Here is a 21,604-nt window from a genome sequence, read left to right as displayed (position 1 = left end):
CTGTTCTCATCCTGAAGCAAAGTTCGTAACCCAAGGTACTATTTCTGGGTTAGCAGAGTCTGTAACTTGAAGTGTATGTAACCTGAAGCATATGTAACCCGAGGTACCACTGTACAAGATTCTCCTGTGACCAAAGAATTAACATCAGCCAAGACTAGGATTTAAACAAGTGGTTTTTCCTGTATACTTTCTAGCATCAAGATGTCTCGCTTGAGCATGATGTGTAAGCAACGTTGTCTGGATAGTCACTTATTTGGTTAACCTGCTATATAGCTCTGACTCCTGCTCCTTTGCTCCCTTTGGCCGCACCCCCCATTTGGATGGTGGCAGCGGCAATGAACGAGTCCAGCGCTTCCAATCCTCCCTGTTGGCCCACAACAAGAGCGAGTGGGGCCCCAATCCTTCCAGCCACGAGCAGAGGTAGCTTATCCCATCTCTCGCTTACTCACCAGCACTGGGTGGTGCGGCAAGTCCCAGGCCGGATTTAGGTTTGATGAGGCCCTAAGCTACTGAAGGTAATGGGGCCCTTTATATGTCCAACTGTCCTTTGTCAACGACAAATTGTCACTGTTTTTTGTGTTGAATATATGCTTTATGGTAATTTATGGACCTAACAGGTATCTAAAGCTATTTTCACATGTTGCCATGCAACCAGTCCATGCAGAATGTAGACACCCTATATATAGAAATGAGCAAACCAGTGATATTTTAGGGAGCACGCTGGCAGGCGGGACCCATTACAGTGGTACCTCGGGTTAAGAACTTAATTCGTTCCGGAGGTCCGTTCTTAACCTGAAACTGTTCTTAACATGAGGTACCACTTTAGCTAATGGGGCCTCCCGCTGCCGCAACACGATTTCTGTTCTCATCCTGAAGCAAAGTTCTTAATGCAAGGTACTATTTCTGGCTTAGCCGAGTCTGTAACCTGAAGCGTCTGTAACCCGAGGTATCACTGTACTTACATCATAGGAGCCTACACAACTTTATGTAGGTTTTATTTGTTTTTTTATCTGATATTTTGGTAATGTACATCGAGGTTATTTTCGTTTGGGGGGGGCAAGAGAGTAGGGCCCTAAGCTATAGCTTGTTTAGCTTATACGTAAATCAAGTCCGATCCGTACCCGAGAGACGAACAAACGTGGAGGCAAGGCTTGCTGCTCCTTGCCGCCTCCACGTCTGCTTTTGCAGGAGAGCAAGTGACACTCAGCTGCCTTGTGCCGTCCAATTTCGGGGAAGGAAGCGGCAGAGGACGGGACGCCCGCCCTTGACTTATCCCTGCCGGTGCAGCAATACGCCAGACGTGCCTCCTTTCCGCGGCCAGCTCCCGCTTGACTGCCTGAGAGCAGCATACGAACCATCCGAGCCGCCTGCGCCCTCCGGAGTCTCCCCCGCCGCTCCCGTCCAGCGCAGCGAACTTCCTCTCTTGCTCCGCCCACTGCCGCGCGCTGGATTTCTGACCCACTTCCTGCTCCGCGCTAGCGTCACTTCCGGGATGCGCGGCTGCCGCTTTTGGCCTGCGCGTTCGGCTTCTTGCTCAACTGCCTGTCACGGGGCTCGGGGTCCGGAGCCTCTTTCGCGCGTGGTGAGTCTGCCTTCCCTTTGAAGCGCTGATAACTGTCTCCACCGAGGAGGGCTCTGCCTCCCCCCTCCCCTTTCCCTCCATGCTCCTGCGCCTGCCACTCTTTCCCAGTCAGGGTGGTCCCTTGTCCTGCTCCTAGTTGACAGCAATTTCTGGTGTGGGGCTGGGCTGCCAGCGCTGTCTTTCCTGGCAAGGCTCTTGCGTCTTTTAAATTAATAATCGCCCAAGAAGTAGGAATTCGCCAAGTGGAGCCTTTCTAGTATTTGGCATCTCCACGCCGTGATGGAAGAAGCATCACCTGTTGAACTTCTGCTTATTGTCAAGAAAAGTAAAAAGGGACAGAGGATAGAATTTTGATTTCTTCCCACACAGACACCTCTGCCTGGAGAGAGGAGAGAAAAGAATGGGCAAGTTTACTCCCTTTTCCGGTTCCTTATCTTTCTGCTATCATCATCATCATTATAACTCCCTTTTCTTCTGTTTTTGTTTTTCTCATTGGTTGTCAATGGAAGTCATTAGGTGGGAGGAGTTTAGAGAATAATAAGGGAGAAAATTAGTTTTGCCTGTTCTTTCATTAGTGAGATATTTCCCTCCTGGAACAAGTTCATTGGAAGGAACTTTAGCATACTCTTGTTGTCTTTATGGAACTGTGATATAAATTTTTTTGGGGGGAATGCGTAGAACTTGATATCTTTGATGTTCTTAGTGATGGTATTGTGAGTAGATGGCACATGCAGATGACTGCAGATAAAGGCTACGTCCATTTCTGGCATACAGTATTAATGCTACTATTTTCCTTACAACACTCTGTCTTCTAGGGTAAGCATTTCTTACCATGAATGCAAGAAATACTTGAATACTTTAGTGCATAGAGAAATTCATAGTAGTTGAGTTGGTCGTTGGGTATTGGCCATAAAAGCCAAGTGTAGTCCCCATGTTCAAGTATAGATGCTGGGGCAACTAATTCTGTCACCATCAAGCTCTGTTTGAGAATTTCTGGCCTTCTGCTAATAGAAATAAAACATTGGACCAGATGAACCTTAGGCTGCTTTAGAGACATTATTTATAACAGAATTACTTTGTCTCATGGTCCTTTATTGGGAACAGGAATAGCGAATTCTAAGCAGAAGAATGCTTGATCAATATGAATAGTTTCCTTAGTAAATTACTACATTTATTTTTAAAAGTATAGCTACCCAAGCAAAGTATCCTTTCTGAAGACCGGAACAAATGCTGCCAGTTGGTGTAGATAATACTGAACTAGATGATGATGATGATGATGATGATGATAATTTATTTATACCCCACCCATCTGGCTGGGTTTCCCCCGCCACTCTGAGCGGCTGAATATTAAAAACACAATAAAACACCTGACATTAAAAACTTCCCTAAACAGATGGACTGATAGTCTAACTGAGTACAATGCAGCTTCCTATCTTCATGGAGGAATACTCCATGCATCCAAACCAACAGGGAGAGATAAAAAAGCTAACTTCCAAGCTACATTAGGAGATTTGGGAATCCTCCAGAACAGCAGTTAATGCTCTGTGTGGTGTTCTGTAATTGCCCCATGTGCATACACAAGAACTTTTCCAATCATGAAGAAGCTCCTTGAATCACAGCAGTGTTTCTCAACCTTTCTTCTCTTTATAGCAACAATGGATACAGCAGTTCCTGATGCTTCTGAGAAGCGTATAATCATCCACTCACAAGTTCACAGAGATACTATTCTGGCCAGTTTTGAAGAACAGAGGAGAAAAGATTTTTTGTGTGATATCACTTTAATTGTAGAAAATGTTCACTTTAGAGCACACAAAGCTTTACTTGCTGCCAGCAGTGAATATTTCTCCATGATGTTTGTTGATGAGGGAGAGATTGGCCAGTCGATCTATATGCTGGAAGGAATGGTGTCAGATGCTTTTGGTGCACTGTTGGAGTTTATCTACACTGGTTCTCTGCAAGCTAGTGAAAAAAGTACAGAGCAGATTTTAGCCACAGCTCATCTCCTCAAAGTGAACGATTTAGTAAGGGCTTACACAGAACAAGAGAAGAATTTTAGCAGCGCATTATCTGCCACGCCTACTAATGGGGGCACAGTAGCTGCCTTGACAAATGACAAGAAAAGTGAAGATCCGCCAAAGCGAAAACGTGGAAGACCAAGAAAAGTGAAGAATATCCAAGAGGAAAAACTTGGGATATCTGCTGAAGATGCTCAGTTAAGAGAGAACAACTCTGTTCACAATAAGCAAAACTTTATGGATAAAGATGCCGTGGTGGAAGACAGAGATTCCAATGAGGAGGTTCCTGTAAGCAGAGAAGCAAGAGATACTGATCATGCTTGTAGTTCAGATGCTGCGGTGAGTGTCTCCACTGAAAAAGATGAGAACTATGATCCTAAATGCCGAAGTATGCAGGCCAGTCAGAGTCGTTACAGCAAACGTAGGATACAGCGGTCTATCAAGCTAAGAGATTATAAACTTACTGGTGATGAAGAGGACAATGGGCTGAAAAAGAGACATGATAGGAGAAGAAAACGTACAGGTTCTGAAGTTGAGTGCAAAGACTGTGGGAAGGTATTTAAATATAACCATTTTTTAGCTATTCACCGGAGAAGTCATACGGGTAGGTACTAATAATCAGTTTATTTCATTCAGTAATATAATTGTAGCATACCATAGCCACAATGCTTCTTAAACTGTGTTTTTTATTGAAATGTTTTAGCTAGCTCTTAAGGTGAAATGTAATTTTTATTGCATGACCGTAGGCTAATGATTTAACAGTTATATAGGTATATAAATTTAATGAAATCAATCCAGTTACAAATTGGATGAAATCACACACTAAAAATCATTAGATAGATAGTTTAAACAAAAAGTCCGTTTTAAATTTATAAACAATGTAGCAGAAAAAATGCTTTTGCACACTCCAAAAGTCGAGAAAAAAAACCCATATGCCAGATAACATCCTATTTATGATATATATGAAAAGCAGCTATTGACTCTATATAGACTGCATTCAGATGTTCCTTTTTGTGTATATATATTTTGTTGCATGAACAGTGCAAAATATTTACATAGCATAGAATAGTAAAGGGAAAGGGACCCCTGACCATTAGGCCCAGTTGTGGCCGACTCTGGGGTTGTGGCACTCATCTCGCTTTGTGGGCCGAGGGAGCCGGCGTACAGCTTCCGGGTCATGTGGCCAGCATGACTAAGCTGCTTCTGGCGAACCAGAGCACAGAAACACCATTTACCTTCCCGCCGGAGCAGTACCTATTTATCTACTTGCACTTTGATGTGCTTTCGAACTGCTAGGTTGGCAGGAGCAGAGACTGAGCTACGGGAGCTCACCCCGTCGTGGGGATTCAAACCACCGACCTTCTGATCAGCAAGTCCTAGGCTCTGTGGTTTAACCCACAGCGCCACCCGCGTCCCTACACATAGCATAGACTACTGTTGTCTAAATACTGCTTGATTTTTCTAGAATAATCTTTTACTGAATCTATTCATCAAAACATTTCATTAAAACTTCAGCATAGAACTTTGGCAAGCTCTTAACTTTCAGAAGAGGAACTGATGAAGGTGGTTTCTCCATAATATTTTTCTGAATATTCCCCCCCTCCCTGCAACGTAATGCAGTAATGGCCAGCTGCTATGGTTTATGGGGATGGCAGTGGACTCACATTGTCATGATCATTCATTGCCCCAATGCATCTTGTCTGGGAAGGTCTGCTTTCTAAGCTGAAGAACCCAGCAGGCGCTGTCCCAATGCAAAAAGAAAGTCTAATGTTTCCATCATCTGCTGTATAACTTATTGGTAAATTTTGCAAAACATATATGTTACTGCTGTATTTATACAGTTGCATAATTGTTGTTGTTATTAATTAATAAATTTACACAGATCCTTACAATAGTGTGTATAGCTGTGGTTTGCAAATCAGGAAGTCCATAGATTAAGTCAGTGGCCTTTGGCATGGCCCTGATTCTTTGCCGTTCCATTGGCAGTGTGATAATATTAATACTGAGCAATCTTGCAGGGCAGTTATTAGGATTCCTGAGAACATACCATATTTACTCAAATGTAATGTGCACCTTTTTGGGCCAAATCATGTCACGAAAATGTGGGTGCACATTAGATTTGATTTCAAGCTTGAAAAACCACTGACATAGCAAACACTTTTTTGGTTTAAAGGTTTTGAAAATTGAGGTGCACATTAGATTTGATGGTGCCTTAGATTTGTGTAAATACAGTATGTGAAGCACTTTGAATACCATCAAGTTATTAATAATGATTTCACGATAACCATTCAATTTATTTTTCTTAACCTACGGTTTTGAAAAAATGTTTGGGGTTTTCTTTTAAATAATGTGGTTTGAAGCATCTTTCTGTCAACTTGAATTGTCTAACTATTTGCCACTCACAAACCTGGTACCTTGCTTTTAGGGGAGCGCCCGTTTAAGTGCAGTGAATGTGGTAAAGGCTTTTCCCAGAAACACTCTCTCCAAGTTCATGAGCGAATGCATACTGGAGAACGGCCATACACTTGTACTGTTTGCAGTAAGGCTTTAACAACAAAACATTCACTCCTGGAGCACATGAGCCTTCATACAGGTAATGTCAAGATCATTTTAGCTGTGCTAAGAGTGTAAATTAATTAGCAAATAATTGTTTGGTTGGATCAGTTCCTAGATCCATAAAGCCCAACATGGTTTCCAACTGCAGAATGCCTGAGGCCTCTGGGCCCTTACAAAGTAGTACATGAAGGGTTTGGCTAATTCTGATATCCAACTTAAGTTGTACTCAGAATGGACCCTCTGAAATCTGTTGAATTCAGTGGGTCTATTCCATGTATGACTAACATAATGGGTAGCATTCCTAATGCTTTGTCCTCAGCATCTGGTATACTGCCTCTACACACAGAAGTTCAATTTAGCTGGTAAGGTTAATAACCTTTCATAGACTTTATCCTCCATGAACTGGTTGAATCCTTTTAAAAAGCTTTCTAGGCTGCTCTCCATCACCACATGTTGTGGAGTAATTTTCCTGTTAATTACACATATAAGGCTCTCTGAATTCCCCAGGGAATAAGCCCCATTGAAGACAGGGGGACCTGCCTCTGAATAAACATGCACAGGATTGTTTTTGCTTGGTGTTTAGTTGTATGTTTGAGTAAGACCCAGACTAAACATAATATAAGCTATGCAGTGATATCTGTTGTGATTTCTTTGAAATATCTTCTAAACTCCTCTGTTTTTCTTTCAGGTCAGAAGGCTTTTACTTGTGATCAGTGTGGAAAATACTTCAGCCAAAAGAGACAACTTAAGAGTCATTACAGAGTGCACACAGGTATAACAAATTTAAGAGGCGTGGTGGATTTTGTTGGAATTTTTTTAGCACATTGTTTTTCTTACGTTTTTCAAATGAGTCTCTTTAATAACTGTATCAAGCTATCAGAGGGTATTTATATATTAGTTCCATGCTAAGAAGGAATGTGAGTCTTTTGAATGCTTAGCTTGAATATTCCCATCTTTGAGGCTATTCCAGAGTTGAGGATACCACCTCAAGGTGACTTTGTGTACAAGCATGGACAGGAGTGAGAGCTACACTTCCTTTAGACACACTTCTAGGACAACATAACTTTTCTTTTGAAGAGTGCAACTACTGCTCCCATGCATTACCCAATGGGGGAGATGTATGATTACAACTTTGCACACCCCCTCTCCATCCCAAAGCACAGTAAAAGTAGCATGAATTTCCTTGTGCTTTATGCTTCTACATTCTTCATGATGTTCTAACCTATACACGTTGGGTTACAGTGCCTATATGTGTGTAGCACCTCTGGTCTTGGGCTCCAGAGGTAAGCTAGGAGTGGCAAACATGATCCTTTTGGTCCACAGAAACCTATGTGAACTTTAATGTTCTGCTGCCTCTCTAATACTCTGCTGTCAGTAGAATTTAAAACAACTAATGTTGTGATGGAAACAATATTTAACCAACTCAAATCTCTCTGAATACCAGAAAATAATGTTCTTTCTATAACTGCCTTGTGTTGCTTCTCTTAACTGTGGCATTGGTTTGATTCAGGATATGTCAGATTTGTATGTTTGTGTGCTACCTTGACAGTGCTGTTGAACCAAAAGGCAGGACAGACATTTTAATAAATAATAGTAATAGACTCAGAAAAGATAACGGATACCTATTTTTCTTTTTGTAATAAGGCCATTCTTTGCCAGAATGTAACCTGTGTCATCGCAAATTCATGGATGCAGCTCAGTTAAAGAAACATTTAAGAACACATACAGGTAATGCCCCTCCATATTTCTTTCAGAGAAGAGACAGCTATCCTTTGGGTTTGGCCTCTGGGCATAGCAGTGTGCTGGAACACACAAGCCTATAGTTAGTGTCAGGTCAAATAAGAGATTTGCCCTCCTACTGGGAGAGTTTAGCACCAGCTAGGCACAAATTGATATTCACATTGGGAATGTTGATGCACAGCTGAATTGGAAGAGACAGCAATATGCCCCAGAGAATAAATGTGGTTGAAATGGATTTTAATCTGGATTGGTGAATCCTAAACAGCACCAAATCCATAATGTGCAGGACTTTACTGATACAAAGCAGACTCCTTGAGTTTCTTTTAGAGAACAGAGGGATGTGGAGGCAAAATGACAAAAAAGAAATATGGATAAGCACTTGTAGGATTTATTAGTCACTTGTTTGTAAGAAAGTCTCCAAGCTACTTACATTTAAAAACATAAATATATTGTGCCATTTAAAAAAGAAGAAAGGCTATATAAAACATTAACAGTTTTCAATCATTCAAACAACGCCCCCCACCAAAACCAAATAAAGCATTGTTTTTCAACAAAATGAAGTGTTATACTGTGAAACGTTTCTGTAAGCTTCCTTCTCATGTTACCTCAGTGGTATGGGACCTTCCAGTAACATTGAAGGACTTAAGCTGTGTGGAAGGAAGCCACAATGCTGTATTCCTTCCCAGGCTAGCATAGGTTCAACTTCCAGGGGAAGCAATGCTTGCATGAAAAGGAGCTGCATGCACTGTGAATTCCTTCCATATTGTCTAGCAACATTTTAGGAACAGTACAGAAGGAATACTTGATGCAGCTGCTGACATCCAAAGCGACTTTGATGAGGAAGAAGAGCATGATGGATTCTACCTCTCTTCTTTTTTGTGTGTTGATTAGCCATGAGATTTGTTGAATATTACTTAGATGAAAAAGAGTCCCTTCTTTTCCAGTGCTCTTTACATTCTGACAGGCTTTCCAGTTAATCCCAAATTTATTGCCACAATTATCTCCCTACAGCCAGAATACTCCCTATATGTGGTAGCTGCTATTATATTTGATGCTCTGCAGTCATAGCTCTTGGTATGTTCCATCACAAACAGTGTTCTGGTATAATGATATTTAGAGTGCTGCTGTTGTTTCGTTAGTAAGATATTGCTCAGATGTCAAAGTCCCACACACTGTAATTGAGCGTATTTTTTAAAATCATGCTAGCTTTTAATTACGGTAAACAGTGGTATCATGCTTTTACACTAACCAACAAGTTTTTGTAGGTGAAAAGCCATTTACATGTGAAATTTGTGGCAAGTCCTTCACAGCAAAAAGCTCTCTCCAGACTCACATAAGAATCCACAGGTATGCTATTCCTCCTTTTGTTTTGTGTGGCTGCATGTCAGGAACTAGTGTTTTTTTTATGGGAAATACTTTGAGTCTAAATTGTTGCAGACTGGGTGTCCACTGTAACTACAGAAGTTGAATATTTAGCTGAAAATACAAAATGGGATTTTTTGAACAGTTTAAAAGCTGTCCTTGTACCCCAAAGGTATACTAAAATTTGTGTTCTGTGGGCCAGCTACAAATCATGGCCTGCACTGTAGCCTGCCCACCTTGTTACTAGGCTGCTGTCTACACGCCAACTTAGTAAACTAGAAATAAAACCAAACCAAGGCAATGCGGACAGCATAAGTACACTGGCGTAATCCTGTCTTGCACTGCATCATGAAATTTTGTGAAATGTCTGTATCCTTCAAGCTTTCACGTACTTGATGAAGCTAACCTGTCTTCCCTTGCAGAGGAGAAAAACCTTACACATGCAGCATTTGTGGGAAATCCTTTTCTGATTCCAGTGCCAAGAGGAGACACTGTATCTTACACACTGGCAAAAAGCCCTTTTCTTGCTCAGAGTGCAGCGTGCAGTTTGCGCGCCTAGACAATTTGAAGTCACATTTAAAGATCCACATCAAAGAAAAGCAGCTACAGGAAGCAAGCAGTGCTCCCCACAGCAGCAGCAGCAGCAGCACCACAGACGAAGTCAGGAACATTCTTCAGTTGCAGCAGTATCAACTCTCCACTTCTGGAGCACAGGAGATCCAGCTGCTGGTCACAGATTCTGTGCACAATATCAATTTTGTGCCCAGCCATAGCGAAGGTATTAGTGTTGTCACTGCAGATGGCACCCAAAATGTGATGACGGACCATGCAGGCAGTCTTACCCTTCTCACTCAGCCACCCCAGCAGCTACAGAACCTGCTCCTTTCCACCCAGCCAGAGCCAGCAGACCAGATTCAGAATATTAACATTGTGAGCAGCCAGATGGAGCCTCCACAGGCTGAGCAAGTGCACGTCATCACACTCTCCAAAGAAGCTCTGGAGCATCTACATGCCAATCAGAATCCAGCAGAAGTGCTCCAGATCACCACAGGAACATCACATCCAAGCCAGCACCTGCAGGTGGCTCAGGAACCTAGCCAGGAGTTTCGCATCAGCCAAGCTACAGTCCTACCTCCTCAGATTAGCAAGGGACAGACTCAAACTGTACATGTCTCTGAATCACCTCAGCAGTCTCTGACTGTAGGCCAGTCATCTGATGATCATCATATTGAGAGGCAGACTTTTTAAAATAAGGGCTGTTTTGCTTCTTTATTTATTTATCAAAAGTGAAATGACGTCAAACCAAGTCATATTTCATCTATTTAAGTTTGCATTTTGGTAATACTGATGGTTCACTTTATTGTAAAGCTGAGTATTTTTTATTTTTATGTTTTCTTAACTTAAATATATATTGATAGGGTGATTTCATAGTCAAGACTCATGCCTATTTTTCCTGAACTGCAATAGTTACTTTGCCTGAACTGCAATAGTTACTGCAATAGTTATTGGTGGGATCTAACCATTTTAGCTGTTTCAGTGGAAAAGAGCTTTTCACTTGCTCCCATTTAAGCTGATGGGATGTAAAAATTAATTTCTCCTGGATCATGCACTGTATAATTATGTGCTTGTTTTCAGAGTTCTACTTTGCTCTTGGATATCTACAGAGGAATTATTTTCTTCTTCCTTCCTTCCTTCCTTCCTTCCTTCCTTCCTTTCCCATGAAAAAGCAGTTGTGCTTATTTATGTGCATTACAATGGCAAGCTGGAACATACATATTGCCATTTTATATGTGCGAATACATGTGCAATATTGCCAGTTAAACCACAATTTCCAATCCAGTTTTAAGATTTGTCTTGATGTATAAGCATATGTGTGTAGTTTCAAAACGATGGAAGAGTAAAGTTGGACTTCTGACCACGTGTGGACAGGCCATCCTGAAAAGTGCCACCTACAGGCTTAAAGAAAATTGTTTTTCTTGTTTGGGTTTTACATTAGGCTTTGCCGATTCAATTCATGATTCAACTCTAGTTGTATATAGGCCTAATTCAAATTCAACAGTAAGCCATGGTTTATTAGATCAACAAGTGTTGTGACTGTGTATCCCCCTCTTCCATCCTATTTTCTCTCTTGCATCTTAATGCAATGCTTCTGGGATTTCTTAAATGACAGTTTCTGATTATGAACTCGGACACAGTTGTTTAAGCATTGGCGAGGGAACGTGAAGACATAACATTCATTCTCAGTCCGCTAAACCACTGTTTTACTGGACCTGAAATAGACCATAGTCTAGTTCTGCTTGTTGTGGAGAGGAATTCATATTCTACTTCAATAATGCACTGTTGGCAGATAGCCACCCTCTGATAAACATTTTGATGTGCATTTGGCCTCTGCTTTTTCATTTCTTGGTCCAGCTTGCACAACAGTTTGCACATCCAACCACCATTCTTCTGGGAGATTGGAAGTAAATCTGATACAATTGACCATAAGGAAGCTTCAACAGCATTGTCTGCACCAGTGGAATAATACTATCAATGTTGGAAGTAGAACCTTCCAGGTTATCTTGGCACCCTTGTGTTATCCATGCTTAACGGTTGGATGTGGTGCTAAGCTGTGTTAAGGGGAGGTGCTTTTGACACAGCCAAAGTTAAGGACAAATATTATGTCATATCATGTTTGCAATCACCCATGTACCTATTCTCTGCAATACGGTGGGCACCAAAAATGTGTCACTAGCAATCAGTGCATCTTTTGACTGTTTTTGTCACGTTACTCACTTTTGCCCAGAGACCATGCGGTGATGCATATGTGAAGCTACACAATCAAATCCTCCTCTTCACTACCGTGGAGGAATGTGTCCAGAACGCCTCTCTGTGAACACACACACACACACACACACACACACACACACACACACACGAGAGCGCGCGCGCGAGAGAGAGAGAGCTGTCCTGTCTAGTGAAGTAAATACAAAAACCTTGGGGAGTGTAGTAAGGACCTTACCACAGATTGCTGGTATTACATAAGAATGTTCCTTCTGTAAACATTCAAACATGCTCTTCTTATGAAGGTGATATAATGTGATGATGAGAATAAGCTATTAACAATCTTTGATTCAGTTAGTCACTCTGCCGATAGTATAGTTATAGCCAAATTGTAAACTTTCTGTGCCTTAGCTTTTACAACAGAAAAGCTTTTACAGCAAAAAAAAAAAGATGAGAATGAACATTCATCATCTCTGCAAAACAACATTATTACTTTAAAATGCTAGAAATAAGTGCAGGATACCTTAATCACATATTTAAATTTTAAACACAGCTTCATATTTTGCCTTGAGAACACAATACTGTTTTTATTCTAGGTTAAAAATGGTTTCATAATCAAAGATTTAAGATGGCACAAATCTCAACAGGTTTCTTAAAAACTATAACTCTTTAATTGGTAACAGTAAAAATACAACATAAATATCAAAGTTTAAATGGATTTTTTAAAAAAGAATGTTATTTTAAAAAATTCAAAGAGCGAAAGTTGGAAAAGAAAGAAAAAATTTCTGGGGGATAAATTTCCAAATTGTAACAGTTCTTCCTCTGACTTTATAATTCTGTTGTGACGGATGCAGTTGCAAAAATAATTCACTAGGTGAAGGAAATAATACTGTTTCCTCAGTTAAGGGTTAAATTTTCATGCTTATACATATTTACTCTTGTATGTGAAATGGAACTGTTTCTCCTTTAAAATAAAAACAATGCATAAATTCAGCCTTCTAGCATTTTTCTCTGTGTAGTTTATCTGCATGCTTCTAACACTTCTTCCTAGCCAGGAGCTCATTTGCATCCTGTTTGTGTCAACCTTTTCCCCCAGTCAGATTTTCTGATTATGCTCCTGCAGTATGAATTAGAAGCACATAAATCTAGAAATCATATTTACATAAAATTAAAGGTAAAGCAATGTTATTTTATAAAATCATCCAATTACAAAAGTAACATTCATTTGACTTGCTTCTGCATATTTCCAATAATGGAAAATAATGTTACGCATCTACAACCTAGATATTTGCTACAAGAATAAATAAAGTTATGAGTTATCCAGAAAACTGGTTCTAATAACTGTAAAAGCATTAAAATGATTTTTTTTATTATTATTTTTGCTTTACCCTGGAATACTTTCATGTGCTTAATGTGTCACATTGTTCCCTGGGAACAGGGATTGATTGCTAAACCACTCTGAGAATTGTAGCTCTGGGAGTGGAACAGGAGTCTCCTGACAACTCTCAGGACCCTTAACGAACTGCAGTTGCCAGGATTTTTAGGAATCATTACTGATTAAAGTGGTATACTATAAATGTATAAATTATGACTGCATGGCAAAAATGTACAACAAGAATGCAGCTATCAAAATAAATTGTACATAAATATTTTACTTACTTAAAATGTACTCTCTGTCAATTTTATATTCTTCCAAGCTGCCTACATAGAATAAATGTGCCATTTATATATCTAAGCATTTAAGTAGGGCCGTGATTTGAAGTACAGCAGGGCCAAAAGAAATTCATCATAGTAGCTCTTATCTGCTATTCTAAGATCACTGGCAACTGCAATAGTTCTTTTTTTTTAAGGGTTTATAAATTAATACAAAATATTGCCATAAATAGTTACCCAATAAAAACAAGGGGGATATCTGCAATACTTGTATGAGACTTTAGACCATTTTTATAGATCTCACTTTGCTAGGCAAAACTTAATATGTCACGGCACTGTCACCTGTACAACATGAGAATTATTATAAAGAGAGAAGGTGGAAAATCTGAACAATGTATAACATTCCCCAACATCGGACTTACGATCACTCACAAGCTACAAGGTGATTGGTTCTGTCATCTTGTGCTGTAGAAATACTAAAGAAACCAAGGACCAATCACAGGCTAGCAGAACTCAGAGTGGCACAGAATGCTTGCATCTGATTGGAGTTGCTATAGGGACCAGGATTGTTTTTATTCCTTCTCCCGGATGTTTGAGGGGAAGGAGGCAACTGAGGCAGCAAGGAGAAGAGGAGAAAAGACAGAAAACTTTGTGAAGGATGTGGAGAAAGGGTGCTGTGCAGCCTGTGAGGCTGCAAGAGGTGGAGGTTGTAGGGCTTCTCACAGAACCCTCCTTTCACATGGCAAAATGTGCAGCAGAGGTACGTAAGTTGCAGACCTTTTTTCTTCCTACTGGAGCCACTTGCTAACATCATTCTTCCTCTTTTTTTTCTTGTGTGGTCTTTATGTAGACTGTATTCCTCAGCTGTTGTATTACGTATAGTTGCAGTTGCAGAGTACAAAGCACATCCTTCCAAAGCACAGTTGTGGAATGGGCTCTCCTCACCAAAAAAAAGAAAATGGGGAAAAAAGCTTAATTAAGAAACTTGCCACTTCCATTTGGCTTATATGAGTACCCTCTTGTAATATTTTATGATGATACAAGTTTTCCAGAAAATTTTGAATTGGAAATTATACATGAATTAGGGTAATTTGCATAAGGAATTTGCATCAGAAAATTATCAGTTTGAATGGGAATATATTTATTTCCATTGTATTCAGTAACCAAAGTAAACATTTTGAAACTGCCAAACTTGAAAATGCATCATTTCGCGACACAGTAATTCAATTTTACTAGCAAAGCAGAGGTTAAACTAACCCCTTTCCAGCCCCAGGAGGAGTGCAGGGAGCATTTTTGCGACACACCTACACACTGCAGCCGACACACTAATGTGTCGCGACACACAGTTTGGAAAGCTCTGCTTTCAAGGAGCCAAAATGTCCAACTCCCTGGTTCAAAAAAAGATGGTCATTTAACTAATACAGTATGGTAGCAAAAATCTTTTGTGTCCACCTTCCAGGTGTTTGCCTTGAATTTCTAAACCACTTTAGGTGTTTGTGCATCTCTCTCTGAGTGTGGATACATGGAAGAAGGAACATTCCAGTCTGCACCTCTTTGAATTCAGTCAGCAGCAGTGCTTCCTAGCTGTGCTTCATTTGAAAATGACACATTCATGTTCAAGGATATCACTACTGAGAAGTGGCAGGCAGCTCTTCTGTGTTGATGACAGGCTGTTTCTTCAATATGTCTGTATCTCCAAGGCACATCAGGACCCTCTCTTGTTTTATGTGGCCTTTGACACTTCAATAAACCAATTGGGCTGTCTAAACACAAGAGAGTTTTATTACACAGAGAATGAAGGGTAAGATTGGAAACAATGGAGGCGCTCACTGAGGGGAATGAAAAAGGAAGGATTAAGAATGGACATCTGTTTATAAATATCCATCTTTATACACCTGGTTGAGACGTCTGAGAGTGCTCAGACTTGCTAGGAGTATGATGGTTGTATGATGACTGTTGTTCTATTCGTTCAGTGGATTTTCCCCTGCTCTCCTCCTCCCTACAGCCTCCCCCCTGCCTCAAAATTTATTCCAAGGGGTCTGGGGACCCTCCAGAGCATATTATGAAGGCATACAGGGAGAGGAGACAAAGGAGAACCTTCCTCAGGCAAGTGGAACTCTGCATGTGCAGCACTGGCTACAACCCTATGTCCCTGCAGGATCAGTTTGGGACCTTAGGAGTAGTCCAGTGGGAAGGCAGAGATGTGATGCAGGGAAACGGGGGGAAAGCAAGGCCTAAAACTAGCCACTGCCCAGGCAAAGACACAGAGCAAAGCTCTGCTGCATTAGGGCCAATGGGCTTCAGGGTGTGTGTTTACGCTGGTTCATAGGGAAAAAATTGGGATTGTAAGTCTCACATTGAACCTGTAAAGCCAGTGACTGTTATGTTCTCCATATTACAGGATGTGTGACTGTGAAGAGTGCAATGAACACTCAGTGAGTTCATGACGGAAGAAAGATGTGAACTTGGGACATCCTAACTTTTAGCTCGTTGTCTTTATCACTACCATTCTAGTGTTCAAGCTGCTTTCAGGAGTAAACAGAGAAGGAATTGACCTTATTATATTTTGCCATGGTTTTTACTCATCACCAGTACAACTCATCCATCCCCATGGAAATACAGTAGTGTGAATGAGATAAACAAGGCAAAAGTACAGTTATGATTGGATTGATTCCATCACCAGCAATTATAAAGAGATCTGTACTGTCCTTTTTTAATATTGTCATTTTCTCTTGAATAACCAGGGCCTGAGGAAAAGTTTTCCAAACAAGATAGCAGAGCCGAAAGTGCTTCCTTTGCTGCAGTTTGCATGGGATGAATATTTACAGGAGAAGAAAAAGGTATTTCTTCTTCTCTTATTTCCAAAACAGAGTGGATTGGTTTGATTTTGGTATTACAGCAGATGCACTCTCCTGAAATTTTCAGACTGAATGATTTATTTATTCTCCAGGTTCTGCTCATAACATCTTTTCAGGAAATGAGCCTTTAGTCTGCATTATACCAAGCACAGATAGGTGCTTGAGCACACAACCAGTAGGTTCAGTGTCTGGCACCCAGAAACTCATAACACAGGGGAATCTGAAATGCATAGCACAGGGGAGTCTGGCACCCACAGACTAATAGCAATATGATTGTAGCCTTTCCCACTGATGGACACTAGTCTAGCCCAATAATGGGGAACCTGTGGCCCTTCAGATGTCATTGTGCTACATCTCCCATTTTCTCTGACCATTGGCCATGCTAGCTGGGACTAATAGAGTCCAACAACATCTGGAGGGACACAAGCTCCCCATCCTTCCATAGCCTTATATTTGAAATGCTACATCCTTATTCCAAGGAGTTTTGCTGACAGGATTGATGCTCTGCCTTGCTGCTTCACAGGACAAAGTTGAGGTGGTCCAAGTTCTGTCCAAATTGTCCAGGCATTGTGAGGAACATTGGAAGAGGTACATGAATAATATGGTACAGTACTTCCCTAGTATGAGAACTTAGAAGTTAAGCACTAATCAAGGGCACTGCACTGAACCAGGTGCAGATTACACCATCTGTTCCAAGACATAGACCAGCACTCTGCTTCCTGGAAGTGATGACACCTGACTTCGGGAACTTAGGCATGGTACTTCCGATAGAACTGCTATTCTGTGGGTTTTCTCCCTGTTTGCAAATCTTCATTTAATTTTTCTATTAAATGCCTGCTGATTCTGAAACACTGCCATTTTCATCACAGGAGTTAAAAGGGGAAACATGGGAATATCCTTCCAACGTGATGTGCTTTATTGATGGCCAGCTTGTTGGAGATGAAAAACAGCTGTTACAGTGGGCCTATGATGTTTGGGATTATGAGGACTTCAAGCCTGTTGCACTTTATGAAGCAATTACACAGGATTTCCTCACTAAATACATGAGAAACAAGCAGGTAGGTTATTGATTTCCCAAAGGAAATAGGTCTGTGAACAATATTGTAGCTTCAAAATGTGTCTTCAGCTAGAGTATTTCACTGCTGGTCACCATATTTTAGATTGGCTGTGATCCTGTGTGACTCCATTATTTATTTATTTTTGCCTTATAGTCTCAGTTTGAACAATCCTTTGGAGGATTAGAAATGTTCTGTGGACTTGCACATGCATGCACCTCATCAACATTTTAAAATTCACTAACCATAGTTGCTGTCATATCTAAATCAGGTGGACTTTGCTAAGCACTATTTTCCAAATCATAGTTTGATAACTCACTTCAAGTCATGGTTTGGAGGTTAGTACTAACCATAATTTGCCTGATTCAGACATCACAGCAAACTGGTAAGAAGAAGTCGGGAAATAGAAGGGGGAATTGGCATAGAAAACGGAGAGTGCCAGTCTGCCACACATTCCTCATACTCCAAATCATGGTTTGGTGTGTTGTAATGTGATATCTGAACCAGGTCACATGGTATATGACTTTGCTTGCTTACAATACAGTCAACTCTCAACTTATGCAGGGGTTATGTTCCGGGGATAGTACATGAAGCCAAAACAGCATGTAGTCAAAACACACTCTCCCTGCATCTCTGAACACTCTTTCCTGGGCACTTTGATGTCCCTGGAAGAAAGGTAGAGTATATAAAACGATTGCTTCGTGAGTCATAACTGGCTATGGCAAGAAAATGTTATGTCCTTCAACATGAGGGCTCTTTGCTAACAAAATTCTCTTTTCAATTTTTGGAAGAAAACAACATGGTGTTGGAGCTTGTGGAGAAGGCCCACAAGGCCCCATCCTATGGATGGCAGACTAGTTCCTTGAAAGCCAGTTTGCTCATGGATGGAACTTCTCCCCGCCTCCTCACACAAGTTGCACAGACATAGGGGAGTTTTGGGTATGTTCTATATATTGGAACTGTATCTTCCTGGCAGCAGACGACAGAACCATGAGACAGGTGTAAAATACTCAAGCAAGAGTTCTATTTACAACCTTACAAACACAAAGCATGCGGGTATTCACTTTTGCAGGCAAATTCAGACTGCAACTTCTCTTCCTTTTGTACTCATCACCAGCTGTACCTAATCAGCATAGAAAACTACACCCAGAGCTCACAGAAACAGTTCTTAAAGTTACAATCATCTTTTTCTGTTTCTTTGCAGAAGACTCCTAACACTATGCTTCCTTAGTTTAAGCCCAAAAGGCCTTGCCAGTGGCCTAAGAAAAGAATGTGCACCCTAAAACACATAGAAACATCTGCATTGACCCGGAGTTCTTTGGCAGCTTAGCTGATGACAGGATTTCTCAGAAGTAGGAAATTGGAAAGTGGCAGCTTGAGAGATACAGAACACATTGGGAGGCTTCTTGCTTATGGGATTCAACCTTTTACTTTCTGAAGCATGACTAATGTTCAAAAGAGAATCTTTATCCAATTAGTCACTGTGTTCTATTTTGACAACTGGTTTTGCCTTTTTTCTTTATCTTTTTTTGGCAGCATGTGTTTGTGTACTTTGAAATATCTATTCAGGCAGAGCCTAAAGGAAAATTGCTATTTGAGGTAAGTGGCTGAAGAAAAATCAGACCTTGGCATTGGATCTAGTGCATAGTATTTTAAAAAGACTCAACATTCAACTCCAAGGAACTGCAGCTCATTCAAATGAAGCATATATGCATGTGTTAATGTAGTTAATGTAAAGTTAATGTAAAAAGTTAATGTAAAAATGTCAGAGGCACAATTCTGTATTCTGGATCCAATGCCCAAGAGGCTGTAGGGTTCAATGGAAGCTCTGCTATACCAGCGGATTGTGGGATAAATGGCCACCATTGAAGTACACTGAGAGCTGGATCATAAAGAGGGCTGATCGCCAAAGAATTGATGCTTTTGAATTATGGTGCTGGAGGAGACTCTTGAGAGTCCCATGGACTGCAAGAAGATCAAACCTATCCATTCTTAAGAAAATCAGCCCTGAGTGCTCACTGGAAGGACAGATCCTGAAGCTGAGACTCCAATACTTTGGCCACCTCATGAGAAGAGAAGACTCCCTGGAAAAGACCCTGGTGTTGGGAAAGATTGAGGGCACAAGGAGAAGGGGACGACAGAGGACGAGATGGTTGAACAGTGTTGTTGAAGCTACCAACATGAGTCTGACCAAACTGCAGGAGGCAGTGGAAGACAGGAGTGCCTGGCGTGCTCTGGTCCATGGGGTCATGAAGAGTCAGACACGACTAAACGACTAAACAACAACAACAAAGTGGAACATTTGGCCACTGGAGCTCTGCTGCCAGAAAATATTGGTCAGCAGAACAGTCACATCCGGGCAGAGTCATGGGTGCCACACAGCCATTTCCTGGATATTATTATACTCCACTGCTATCGTACAACGTAGCACCAGCCCCATACCTAGTGTAAGGAACTTCTCTCCCATTAGAGTTTAGGATTGTATCTCAAATTTATTAATTCTTTCTGAATGTACAATGTGTTTTTGTGGTATTCCGATCAATTGATTGCTAAAAGCTGAGTGAGTCAAGAAAATGTGGAGGTGTAATGCATAGCAGGGGCAGAGGCAAGTAGCATCCTAGCAGGCGTTCATATTCCCATTGCAAACTATAGGTACAGATATAATTGAGGAGAAGGAGATGGCTGTACAGTTAATGCTTTCTGCTGCTGAGCATGAACCAAAATGAGCTGGATGGGTGGGATAGCTGCTCAAAATGGTTACAATAGGCACAGCCTTATGATGCTGCGCTGCTGAACGTTTGTATTCATTTAAGCCTGGAATGGTTAGTAGATAAGCAACAGACTAATCAATTAAAAATATTTTGATATACTGAAAATATTCCCTCATTAGTTGAAAGTATATTTTATCTCTCCCCCCCCCCTTTTTTATACAATAGCAAATTGACAGGTACCATCTTATAAGAGGCATTCCCTCTTTGGAAAATTGTCCAGAGTTGTGGGGGAGATCTTTACTGACATGACAAAAGGGCCTTCTCTGGGACTGAACTTGTAGAAACTTAACACATGCTTTCTATCTCCATTGTGCAGCTCTATTCTGATATCTGCCCCAGGACATGTAAAAACTTCCAGTATTTGTGTTCAGGGGAGAAAAAGAAGTCTATGTCTGGGCTTCCACTCACTTACCGTGATTCTATCTTTCACCGGCTTGTAAAAAATGGCTGGATACAAGGAGGAGGTGGGTATTGAAACCTGTTTATACAATAAAGACACAATGCAACTTTCCTGTCTTACTTGACACGTATAATTGCATTTGCACTCATCAGAGTGATGCTTTGAGATGATACTAGTATTGATACCAATCTTCCCAATCCTGTGGCTCTCCAGGGTCATTGGGACTACATCCTCCTTCATCCTTAACTATTGGCCATGGGGACTGGGGTGATGGGAGATGTCACAACACCTGGAGGGTAACAAGTTGAGGAAGACTGATTTATGCATTCTCATTACAAGATAAAAGCCTTTCTCTCCCTGCCCCCCTTATCCCTCTCGTCTCAAAGGCTTGCAAACAAATCACTCTGGCAATTTGTTGCAAGCATGAGCAGGGATCCATAAATGGAGGACTCCTACCATTCCCCATTCACTTGGACTGAGCCAGTTGCTTTGCAAACCCACTCCTTTGTATGCACAGTTTTGGTCCTTCCACCGAAAATAAAGGAGCCAATGTGCACATTTGGGTAAGTGTGAAAAACAACGGCTGGGCATTGATTACCTGTCATGCTGCTATTTCTCAGCCAAAAACCCACTATTTGACAATATTTTAAGAGAAATTAGGGAATTAAGTGGGAAGAGAAGATAATCATATTGAGGGTGTTGTGCAGATTTCATTGTATGGGAGCCTTTGGGGCAGATAGAACCAAACCTAAAAATGGTGTCAATTCAACACAAACTTGCATGAGTGTAGAGATCTTTGCTGAAAACAGTCATTAATCATGCTGTTTGCCACTCCTATCAGATAGTGTC

The 21,604-nt window shown here is 41.0% G+C and overlaps 1 protein-coding gene across 2 annotated transcripts; it reads left to right on the top strand.

The window, feature by feature from the left end:
* The first annotated feature begins 1,487 nt into the window (after positions 1-1,487).
* Positions 1,488-17,439, top strand: ZBTB24 (zinc finger and BTB domain containing 24). Of its 2 annotated transcripts, XR_014005982.1 has the most exons (8): positions 1,488-1,582; positions 3,233-4,201; positions 6,023-6,190; positions 6,842-6,925; positions 7,798-7,881; positions 9,159-9,240; positions 16,416-16,511; positions 17,399-17,439. XR_014005982.1 is itself a non-coding variant. In XM_081186593.1 (7 exons), exons 2-7 carry the CDS (start codon positions 3,238-3,240, stop codon positions 10,501-10,503), a joined length of 2,208 nt encoding a protein of 735 aa, XP_081042719.1. In that variant the 5' UTR covers positions 1,490-1,582; positions 3,233-3,237; the 3' UTR covers positions 10,504-10,719. The 2 variants fall into 2 exon arrangements, 1 of the variants encoding a protein (XP_081042719.1); XM_081186593.1 differs by lacking the exons at positions 16,416-16,511; positions 17,399-17,439 and adding an exon at positions 9,678-10,719 and having other exon boundaries at positions 1,490-1,582.
* Positions 17,440-21,604: the final 4,165 nt, after the last annotated feature.

Source organism: Podarcis bocagei (assembly GCF_964188305.1).
Source record: "Podarcis bocagei genome assembly, chromosome: 3".
NCBI lineage: Eukaryota > Metazoa > Chordata > Lepidosauria > Squamata > Lacertidae > Podarcis > Podarcis bocagei.
This window is presented reverse-complemented; position numbering and strand designations above follow the sequence as displayed.

Excerpts from the sequence above, each read along its gene's own strand:
- ZBTB24 (XM_081186593.1), top strand. The coding sequence starts at position 3,238 with ATGGATACAGCAGTTCCTGATGCTTCTGAGAAGCGTATAATCATCCAC. Across the intron at positions 6,926-7,797 it reads TCATTACAGAGTGCACACAG|GCCATTCTTTGCCAGAATGT; the intron begins GTATAACAAATT and ends TTTTGTAATAAG. Across the intron at positions 9,241-9,677 it reads ACTCACATAAGAATCCACAG|AGGAGAAAAACCTTACACAT; the intron begins GTATGCTATTCC and ends CTTCCCTTGCAG.